This window comes from Ranitomeya variabilis, chromosome 6, assembly GCF_051348905.1.
Source record: "Ranitomeya variabilis isolate aRanVar5 chromosome 6, aRanVar5.hap1, whole genome shotgun sequence".
Lineage (NCBI taxonomy): Eukaryota > Metazoa > Chordata > Amphibia > Anura > Dendrobatidae > Ranitomeya > Ranitomeya variabilis.
This window is the reverse complement of record NC_135237.1, coordinates 562958998-562971226: the sequence shown is the minus strand read 5'-3', so window position 1 is coordinate 562971226 and position 12229 is coordinate 562958998. Positions and strand designations below refer to the sequence as shown.

Below are 12229 nucleotides of genomic sequence, written 5' to 3'. Positions count from 1 at the left end.
GCTCACCTCCTCCTCCTGTACAATGACTGATAACACCTCTATATACAGTAGATAACACAGGATCCACCATTCACAATAGGTGATGTTACAGCTCACATCCTCCTCCTGCACAATGACTGATAACACTTCTATATACAGTAGATAACACAGGATCCACCATTCACAATAGGTGATGTTACAGCTCATATCCTCCTCCTGCACAATGACTGATAACACCTCTATATACAGTAGATAACACAGGATCCACCATTCACAATAGGTGATGTCACAGCTCACCTCCTCCTCCTGTACAATGACTGATAACACCTCTATGTACAGTAGATAACACAGGATCCACTGTTCACAATAGGTGATGTCACAGCTCACCTCCTCCTCCTGTACAATCACTGATAACACCTCTATATACAGTAAATAACACGGGATCCACCATTCAGAATAGGTGATGTTACAGCTCACCTCCTCCCCCTGTACAATGACTGATAACACCTCTATATACAGTAGATAACACAGGATCCACCATTCACAATAGGTGATGTTACAGCTCACCTCCTTCTCCTGTACAATGACTGATAACACCTCTATATACAGTAGATAACACAGGATCCACCATTCACAATATGTGATGTCACAGCTCACCTCCTCCTCCTGTACAATGACTGATAACACCTCTATATACAGTAGATAACACAGGATCCACCATTCACAATAGGTGATGTTACAGCTCACCTCCTCCCCCTGTACAATGACTGATAACACCTCTATATACAGTAGATAACACAGGATCCACCATTCACAATAGGTGATGTCACAGCTCACCTCCTCCTCCTCCTGTACAATGACTGATAACACCTCTATATACAGGAGATAACACAGGATCCACCATTCACAATAGGTGATGTTACAGCTCACCTCCTCCCCCTGTACAATAACTGATAACACCTCTATATACAGTAGATTCACAATAGGTGATATCACAGCTCACCTCCTCCTCCTGTACAATGACTGATAACACCTCTATATACAGTAGATAACACAGGATCCACCATTCACAATAAATGATGTCACAGCTCACCTCCTCCTCCTCCTGTACAATGACTGATAACACCACTATATACAGTAGATAACACAGGATCCACCATTCACAATAGATGATGTCACAGCTCACCTCCTCCTCCTGTACAATGACTGATAACACCTCTATATACAGTAGATAACACAGGATCCACCATTCACAATAGGTGATGTTACAGCTCACATCCTCCTCCTGCACAATGACTGATAACACTTCTATATACAGTAGATAACACAGGATCCACCATTCACAATAGGTGATGTTACAGCTCATATCCTCCTCCTGCACAATGACTGATAACACCTCTATATACAGTAGATAACACAGGATCCACCATTCACAATAGGTGATGTCACAGCTCACCTCCTCCTCCTGTACAATGACTGATAACACCTCTATGTACAGTAGATAACACAGGATCCACTGTTCACAATAGGTGATGTCACAGCTCACCTCCTCCTCCTGTACAATCACTGATAACACCTCTATATACAGTAAATAACACGGGATCCACCATTCAGAATAGGTGATGTTACAGCTCACCTCCTCCCCCTGTACAATGACTGATAACACCTCTATATACAGTAGATAACACAGGATCCACCATTCACAATAGGTGATGTTACAGCTCACCTCCTTCTCCTGTACAATGACTGATAACACCTCTATATACAGTAGATAACACAGGATCCACCATTCACAATATGTGATGTCACAGCTCACCTCCTCCTCCTGTACAATGACTGATAACACCTCTATATACAGTAGATAACACAGGATCCACCATTCACAATAGATGATGTCACAGCTCACCTCCTCCTCCTGTACAATGACTGATAACACCTCTATATACAGTAGATAACACAGGATCCACCATTCACAATAGGTGATGTTACAGCTCACCTCCTCCTCCTGTACAATGACTGATAACACCTCTATATACAGTAGATAACACAGGATCCACCATTCACAATAGGTGATATCACAGCTCACCTCCTCCTCCTGTACAATGACTGATAACACCTCTATATACAGTAAATAACACAGGATCCACCATTCACAATAGGTGATGTTACAGCTCACCTCCTCCCCCTGTACAATGACTGATAACACCTCTATATACAGTAGATAACACAGGATCCACCATTCACAATAGGTGATGTTACAGGTCACCTCCTCCTCCTGTACAATGACTGATAACACCTCTATATACAGTAGATAACACAGGATCCATCATTCACAATAGGTGATGTCACAGCTCACCTCCTCCCCCTGTACAATGACTGATAACACCTCTATATACAGTAGATAACACAGGATCCACCATTCACAATAGGTGATGTTACAGGTCACCTCCTCCTCCTGTACAATGACTGATAACACCTCTATATACAGTAAATTACACAGGATCCACCATTCACAATAGGTGATGTTACAGCTCACCTCCTCCCCCTGTACAATGACTGATAACACCTCTATATACAGTAGATGACACAGGATCCACCATTCACAATAGGTGATGTTACAGGTCACCTCCTCCTCCTGTACAATGACTGATAACACCTCTATATACAGTAGATAACACAGGATCCACCATCCACAATATATGATGTCACAGCTCACCTCCTCCTCCTGTACAATGACTGATAACACCTCTATATACAGTAGATAACACAGGATCCACCATTCACAATAGGTGATGTCACAGCTCACCTCCTCCTCCTGTACAATGACTGATAACACCTCTATATACAGTAGATAACACAGGATCCACCATCCACAATATATGATGTCACAGCTCACCTCCTCCTCCTGTACAATGACTGATAACACCTCTATATACAGTAGATAACACAGGATCCACCATTCACAATAGGTGATGTTACAGCTCACCTCCTCCCCCTGTACAATGACTGATAACACCTCTATATACAGTAGATAACACAGGATCCACCATTCACAATAGGTGATGTTACAGGTCACCTCCTCCTCCTGTACAATGACTGATAACACCTCTATATACAGTAGATAACACAGGATCCATCATTCACAATAGGTGATGTCACAGCTCACCTCCTCCCCCTGTACAATGACTGATAACACCTCTATATACAGTAGATAACACAGGATCCACCATTCACAATAGGTGATGTTACAGGTCACCTCCTCCTCCTGTACAATGACTGATAACACCTCTATATACAGTAAATAACACAGGATCCACCATTCACAATAGGTGATGTTACAGCTCACCTCCTCCCCCTGTACAATGACTGATAACACCTCTATATACAGTAGATAACACAGGATCCACCATTCACAATAGGTGATGTTACAGGTCACCTCCTCCTCCTGTACAATGACTGATAACACCTCTATATACAGTAGATAACACAGGATCCACCATCCACAATATATGATGTCACAGCTCACCTCCTCCTCCTGTACAATGACTGATAACACCTCTATATACAGTAGATAACACAGGATCCACCATTCACAATAGGTGATGTCACAGCTCACCTCCTCCTCCTGTACAATGACTGATAACACCTGTATATACAGTAGATAACACAGGATCCACCATATACAATAGGTGATGTCACAGCTCACCTCCTCCTCCTGTACAATGACTGATAACACCTCTATATACAGTAGATAACACAGGATCCACCATTCACAATAGGTGATGTCACAGCTCACCTCCTCCTCCTGTACAATGACTCATAACACCTCTATATACAGTAGATAACACAGGATCCACCATTCACAATAGGTGTTGTCACAGCTCACCTCCTCCTCCTGTACAATGACTGATAACACCTCTATATACAGTAGATAACACAAGATTCACCATTCACAATAGGTGATGTCACAGCTCACCTTTTTTTAAATGCAGATAATATTCCCAAAGAGCTTTATTGGGTTTTTCAAAATTATTAACCAGGAGAGGAATGGGGGGGGGGGGGGGGGGAGGGTACGGATAATGGGAAGTGGGGGGGAAATACAACACATAAAACTGTGAAGATATTAACATTTCGAAATATAGTAAAGCAAGGGACGCAGCCCTTGAAAAGAACCATCTTATGTTGACAACTAAAGCACCTTTGTCACATTGGCGAAATAGAAACTGGCAACAACAGTAGGCCTATTAAAACAAGGGATCTAAGCCATGTGAAGAGCCTAAATATAATTAGTACTTTACAAGGTCAGAGGTTGACTGGGGTAGAACAGGAGAGAAGAAAGAAAATCCTGGACTAGCCTGTAAGCAGACTACAACAGGATTAGGAGAATAAGCATTTTTTTTTTTTTTTGTTTCAGGTGAAGCTGAAGCTAGAATTACTTCCTGTGGTATCTCCTAAAGGAGAAGAATTGCCAATAGGGCAATATAACTGAAGTTGTCCAGATGGGACAAAAGCAGACAGGAAATAGACCTGGAGAAGAAAATCAACAGGAATCCCGAGTGTTCAGGGGGGGTAATATTGTTCCCATTTATTCCATTTTTGGTAGAATTTACCAAACTCATTATTGAATAGGGCAAATTTAAGCTCGAGTTCTCTGTGCTGCATCATCAGCTTGACAATAAAGGCTGTGTTGGGGAGAGTAGTTTTTCTCCAGTTATAGGCAATGCAGTTTTTGGCTACCATACATAAATGCAAGATTATGTGCACCAAGGATCTGTCAATGAGATTGGTGTCTAAAGAGAGAAGGGCTAGTTGTGCAGAAAGGGTGAAGGGAGATCCTATCAGATTAGAAATGATTGAGGAGATCTCTAACCAAAAAAGGGCTACAGTGGGACAATTCCAAAAGATGTGCAGTAGGTCTCCCTTCTGGCCACAGTCTCTCCAGCAAAGGGGGGAGTTGGATGGGTTGATGTGTGATAGTCTTGCTGGGGTGTAGTACCATCTGGAGCACACCTTAAAGTGTGACTCCAGGAGAGACATGGAGATAGGTGATTGGTATGATACGGAGAAGGCTTCTTCCCAATCATCTGTGGAGGCGTAATAATTAAGGGATTTCTCCCATGTTATAAGGAAAGCATTTTTAACGAGGGCGGAGTCTTTGTTGAAGCTATCATAAATGAACTTATGGCTCCAAAAAATTGAGTGGTTCGGGTTAGTGAGGATTTTTAAAGAGGGTTCAGAGAATTTCAATTTGAGATCTAGGAAAAGTTTTAAATTCTCCCTCAGTATTATATAGTCTAAGAAAGAAGATGAGGGGACGTTAAATTTGTTTTTAAGGTGGCTAAAGTCTAGGAATTTAGACCCAATGGAGATATCCCCGAGAGTTTGGATTTTTAGGTCAGCCCATAGGGGGGGTAGCTCTTGATTTAAAATTGAATAGATGAAGGATAAGGATAGTTTATGTTGTAGGGGTTCATTATGACTACGTTCCCTAGTTTTTGAGATTTTGGACCACGTAAGGGAGATCGCTTGGAATATTGGGTGTGTCTGGGTTTTTTGGGGGGAACTAGCTATGGCCTTGAAAATTAGGAGTTTGGGGGGCCTGCCTCCATTAATTTCCTCCTCTAAGTCGAGCCAGGCGGGTACATTTAGGTCTGAGAGCCAAGATGAGCTCTGTTTTAACAGGAGCGTATGATAATGAGCGGTGATATTCGGGAGGTTCATTCCTCCATGTACTCTTTTTTTATAAAGAGATCTGGTATTTATTCTCGGTTTTTTATTGTTCCAGATGGAATTGTTCAGTCGTGTTTGAATCGCTGTTAGGGAAGACACAGGTATGGGGAGAGGAATACATCTGAGGATATATAAAATTTTGGGAAGTCTGAACATTTTAACTGTTAAATTTCTCCCCCACCAGGATAGGTCTCTATCGTTGAAGATGATGTTGTCTTTTACAATTAACTCGTTGAGTTTTTTCAAGTTTGATGAAACCGTTTTATCTAAGTTTTTGTTTATGATGATTCCTAGATAGGGAAATTCCTCGCTACACCAATCGAATGAGATTATATTCTTCAAATGGTTGATGTCTTTTTTGTTGACATGAATGGGTAGGATATTTGATTTTACGTTATTAATCTTGAATTTGGAAAGGCCTGCAAATTGTTGCAATTCTTTGAGAGTTTCTAATGTGGAGGTTACAGGGTTGGTAAGGGTTAGAATTATATCCTCAGCAAATAAGCTGAGTTTGTGGTGGCGTTTTTTGGAGATTATGCCCGAGATGTTGGAGTTTTGCCTAATACGTTCTACCATAGGCTCCAGGGCCAAGTTGAAGAGCAATGGGGAGAGGGGGCATCCCTGTCTCGTACCGTTACTGATTTCAAATCTGTCTGAAATATGGTTATTACAGATGATTCTGGCTGTGGGACCTTTGTATAGTGACATAAACGTGGAAGTGAGGTTATTGCTAAAGCCAAATTTGAAAAGGGTCTGTTTGAGGAAACTCCAGTCGATGCGGTCGAAGGCCTTTTCTGCATCAAGTGATATGAAGACTGTTGGGGTTTTGGATAGATTGATGAGTTTAATAGAGTTTAGGATCCTTCTAGTGGCATCGGCTGGTTGTCTGTTTTTTATGAAGCCCATTTGATCATTCGCTATCGATTTAGGAAGAAAGAGACTGAGTCTGTTGGCTAATATTTTAGAAAATATTTTTAAATCTGAGTTCAAAAGGGATATTGGTCTATAATTACTGGGAGAGGTGGGATCTCCTGACTGCTTGGGAATGAGGACAATGGATGCCTCCAACATCTCTACTGGAAAGGAGCCCGATTTAGTGGCACAGTTGAAGAGTTGTACAAGATGGGGAGCTAAGTTTTTCCCGAATGTTTTATAATATGCGTTGTCAAATCTGTCTGGTCCAGGGGATTTTTTAACTTTGAGGTGATTGATAACTTCCTCGACCTCTTGGGAGGAGAAAGGGGCTGATAAAGTTTCTTTAATGCAGATAATATTAAAAAAAAATGCATTTCTTATAAAAATCTGATATTCTGGGTCATTTTCTGCTGATCCATTCCCTTTAAACATATGCGAGTGGTTTCCACAGGCTGTGGTGCGGGGTCTGAGCTCGGCGGCGCTGGTCTTCTAGCGCGGGTCTATATCACTTAAGAATTCAATCAATTGTCTCTTAACCTCTCAGCAATGATCGGACCTCCTAATCTGCGCGCTCTCGGCAGGTGCCACCCCCGGGCGCGGAGAAATCATGGATCCGTGGCTTAACTAGACTTCCAGTATTTGTATCTATTCCACCATATTAAGGGTCACCGAGAGCGGATTCACTTATTGGGACCTTTAATATCCTTAAAGGGGTTGTCTTTTTTTTTTGGACCACCCTTTTGGAATAGAAAGGCGCTCTGACTAGAAGCTGCTCACGGGGTATCCAGATTCTGGGGCTCACAGCCATCAGGTGCAACATGCGGTGAAACCTGATAAAAAGTGTTCGCCACATGGAGAAACGACGTATTACACAGCAATGATTGGGCTAAATAAGTTATGCACAGATGTCCTGGGTCCTCCATGGAAGGAGTCTATAATACTGTCTCAGATTTCCGTAACAGAACACAGTAGAACATTATATTTAAAGGGGTTGTCCAGAATTTTAACAATAAAGCTACCTTCTTCCAGAGAGAGCGCCACCCCTGCCTACAGGTTGTTTGGGGTACTGCACCTCACATCCACATCAGTAGAAATGGACACATTTTCAATTAAGAGCTTGGTGGAAAAAAAAAAAAAAACTTGTAAACTAATGTGGTCAGGACTAGAAAGGTGAGGAGCATTCCACAAACAATCCTGAAATTCAAAGCTCTTTGTGAAGAAGAAATGGCAGGCGAGAATTTATCATATTGCTGGAGGTGCACGGAGCGGACTAATGATGCACGGTGTGGCCGTGCAGGATTCCCCATAATGCCCTGCAGCTACCATATGGCATGGTCTAGCACAGTCGATCCGGGGGGCTACCAGTATAAAAGAGCCGAAATCTGAATGTGATGTACTACTTCATAGTCTTCGGAGTCTCAGTCTGTGAATGCTAATCCAAACATCTAAGTGATATATAGGAAGTACCTGTAGCTGCATAGTCACTTAGTGTGATATAAAGGGGGGGGGGGGGGTCTGTACCTATATAGTCACACAGAGCGATATATAGTGCAGTGCTGTAGATGTATAATCATGCAGTGTGATATGTAAGGGGGTTCTGTATAGTCACACAGTGTGATATAAAAGGGAGTTCTGTAGCCGAATAGTCATTCAATGTGATAAATAGGAGGCACTGGAGCTGCATAGTCACTCAGTGTGATATATAGCGAAGTGCTGTAGCTGTATAATCATGCACTGTGAAATATAGGGGTTCTGTAGCTGTATAGTCATTCAGTGTGGTGATATATAAGGGATTTCTGTAGCCGAATAGTCATTCAATGTGACATATAGGAGGTTCTGTAGCTGTATAGTCACTTAGTGTGATATAAAGGGGGGGGTTCTGTACCTATATAGTCACACAGAGTGATATATAGTGAAGTGCTGTAGATGTATAATCATGCAGTGCGATATGTAAGGGGGATCTGTAGCTGTACAGTCAATCAGTGTGCTATATAAAAGGGTTCTGTAGCTGTATAATCATGCAGTATGATATATATGGGTTGCTGTATAGTCACACAGTGTGATATAAAAGGGAGTTCTGTAGCCGAATAGTCACTCAATGTGATAAATAGGAGGCACTGGAGCGGTATAGTCACTCAGTGTGATATCTAGTGAAGTGCTGTAGCTGTATAATCATGCACTGTGAAATATAGGGGTTGCTGTAGCTGTATAATCATGCACTGTGATAAATAGGAGGTTCTGTAGCTGTTTAGTCACTCTGTGATATATTGCGAAGTGCTGTAGCTGTATAATCATGCACTGTGAAATATAGGGGTTGCTGTAGCTGTATAGTCATTCAGTGTGATATATAAGGGAGTTCTGTAGCTGAATGCTCATTCGATGTGATAAATAGGAGGTTCTGTAGCTGTTTAGTCACTCTGTGATATATAATGAAGTTCTGTAGCTGTATAATCACGCAATGTGATACACAGGGGGTTCTATAGTTGTATTGTTATTCAGTGTGATTTATAGGGAGGTGCTATAGCTGTATAGTCACTCAGTGTGATATACGGTATATAGGAGATATATGTGGCTCCATAGTCACTCAGTGTAATCTATAGGGAAGTGCTGTAGCTGTACAGTCACTTAGTGTGATATATACACTCACCGGCCACTTTATTAGGTACACCATGCTAGTAACGAGTTGGACTCCCTTTTGCCTTCAGAACTGCCTCAATTCTTCGTGGCATAGATTCAACAAGGTGCTGGAAGCATTCCTCAGAGATTTTGGTCCATATTGACATGATGGCATCACACAGTTGCCGCAGATTTGTCGGCTGCACATCCCAAAGATGCTCCATACAAGGCAGGATGGATCCATGCTTTCATGTTGTTTACGCCAAATTCTGACCCTACCATCCGAATGTCGCAGCAGAAATCGAGACTCATCAGACCAAGCAACGTTTTCCAATCTTCTACTGTCCAATTTCGATGAGCTTGTACAAATTGTAGCCTCAGTTTCCTGTTCTTAGCTGAAAGGAGTGGTACCCGGTGTGGTCTTCTGCTGCTGTAGCCCATCTGCCTCAAAGTTCGACGCACTGTGCGTTCAGAGATGCTCTTAGGCCTACCTTGGTTGTAACGGGTGGCGATTTGAGTCACTGTTGCCTTTCTATCAGCTCGAACCAGTCTGCCCATTCTCCTCTGACCTCTGGCATCAACAAGGCATTTCCGCCCACAGAACTGCCGCTCACTGGATTTTTTTTCTTTTTCGGACCATTCTCTGTAAACCCTAGAGATGGTTGTGCGTGAAAATCCCAGTAGATCAGCAGTTTCTGAAATACTCAGACCAGCCCTTCTGGCACCAACAACCATGCCACGTTCAAAGGCACTCAAATCACCTTTCTTCCCCATACTGATGCTCGGTTTGAACTGCAGGAGATTGTCTTGACCATGTCTACATGCCTAAATGCACTGAGTTGCCGCCATGTGATTGGCTGATTAGAAATTAAGTGTTAACAAGAAGTTGGACAGGTGTACCTAATAAAGTGGCCAGTGAGTGTATATATATATATATATATATATATATATATATATATATATATATATAGAACTGTAGATGCACGGCCACTCAGTGTGATACAAAGGGAAGAGCTGTAGCTTAATAGTCACTCAATGAGATATTTAGGGAGGTGTTGTAACTGCACAGTCAGTGTGACTGATTTGATTGATCTGAGACATACCGCAGGAACAGAACCTTAATAACAGCCTTTTTTGGACTCTTCACACACTATAAACAAGGAGGCCATTATTAAACCCCTCAGTGCTAATTTTGCAAATATAAACAAAATCCTGTGTGCTTTCTACATTGTATCTATAGATTGCAAGATTTTATTCTAGAATACAATGGTGCTAAGTAAATCACCAAATATTTTGTCATAGAGATCTTGGAATAAAAATAATTTCCACAATTGGATGTGTTTAACAAAATGTTTCCTATAAATGTGCCCCCGCTGTACTGTGTAAAGGCGGTGTCTGACCGTACAGGGACATGGTCTATTCATACCACAGCTCTTGGGCAGCGGGGGAAGAAAAAGAGAATATACAGACATTACAGGACATGATCACAGCTGCTGCTTTCTGTGAGGTAAAACATTAAAAAACATTTAAAGAAATGTTTTACCTCACAGAAAGCAGCACAGGAACAGTACAATTACATAAAACGTCATTTTCTTTCGTTCTTTTTTTTGCTTTTACTAACATTTCAATATTTGAAACTTTTTATTAAAATAGTTTGTAAAAAGTGGACTTTTTTTTTCTCTGTTGTAAACTTTACACCTTGAAATAAAGATTGTTCACGGCTGTAAAACACAGAAAACCCCAAAGACTAAATGTTCTATTTTTCCCCAAAAATTCACAGAAATATACAATACTTGGCCACATTTATGCAGCCGTATACTGAAACTTTTGTATCTTCTTCTTCTGGTAACAACACAAGAAAACAAGATCGGATATATTTTTGGGAATTTTTTTCTTTAAACCTAGCCAGATTTCAAATGCAATAATACAATTAAAAAAATAATAATAAAAATAATAATAAAAAAAAAAAAAAAGTGGGGAATTTTGAAGTAAGGATTTGACTTACGTATCGGTTTCGTCCCAGAGGATACAAGTGTGGTTGGTTGTTCCCTGAAAAAATGGAAAAAACAAACAAAAAAAAAAAACAATATTAATTTTTTTGTAATCTTGGTAATGATAGGACATGTATCTCTCCGTCTGAGATCGGTGGCTGAGCGCTCCGCCACGAAGCGGTGGACTGAGTTGGGACGGGGACTTTGTATTCTGTGCAAACCGCAAATTACAGTTCCATTACTTTCCCACTTAACACATATTGCTCGCCTAGGGCAAGGTGATAATCCGCGCACGCTTGATACCGTTAATGACACACATTGATTTTACTATGACAATGACAGTCTGAGAATGCGCTGACCTTGGAGGTTCGAAAACTGCGGGAATTTACTGAGCGAATTTACGTCGCTTTTCATATCCTCGTAATATCGCTTTAAATATTGCATCAAGGACGATGACATCATCGAGGCGCTCATGATGTCATCGCAAGGATACAGGAAGCCAAATTCATGCCTTCTGCCACTCCACTCACACAGGGGACCTTGGGACCCCCAATGTGAGGCATATTACGGGGGCTGTATATCACTATTATTTACTGTGTGTGCTATTAGATTATTTACGGTATGTACAGACTTGTTATTTGGTCGTCGTATGGTGGTAGTATTTGAGCACCATATGGCGTTAGTCACAGGCAATGCATGGTATATTGTTTTTGTGGTGAGCACTGGACGAAGCATTGTAAAGATTTATTACTGCATGACACTATTTTATCGGCGGTATTATATGGACATCTTGAACAATATATGGCGGTATTATATGGAGATCTTGACCAATATATAGTGGTATTATATGGAGATCTTGACCAATATATGGTGGTATTATATGGACATCTTGACCAATATATGGCGGTATTACAGTATATGGACATCTTGACCAATATATGGTGCTATTATATGGACATCTTGACCAATAAATCGCAGTATTTTATGGACATCTTGAC

General features: G+C 41.3%; 1 protein-coding gene across 9 annotated transcripts in view; it reads right to left on the bottom strand.

The window, feature by feature from the left end:
* ADGRB1 (adhesion G protein-coupled receptor B1) overlaps positions 1 to 12229 on the bottom strand; it is a 478004-nt gene that overhangs the window by 227089 nt on the left and 238686 nt on the right. For all 9 annotated transcript variants that reach the window (XM_077271339.1, XM_077271330.1, XM_077271332.1 and 6 more), the window contains exon 16: positions 11246 to 11289. In XM_077271339.1, the coding sequence (XP_077127454.1) occupies positions 11246 to 11289 (44 nt within the window). The remainder of the gene's footprint in view (positions 1 to 11245; positions 11290 to 12229) is intronic.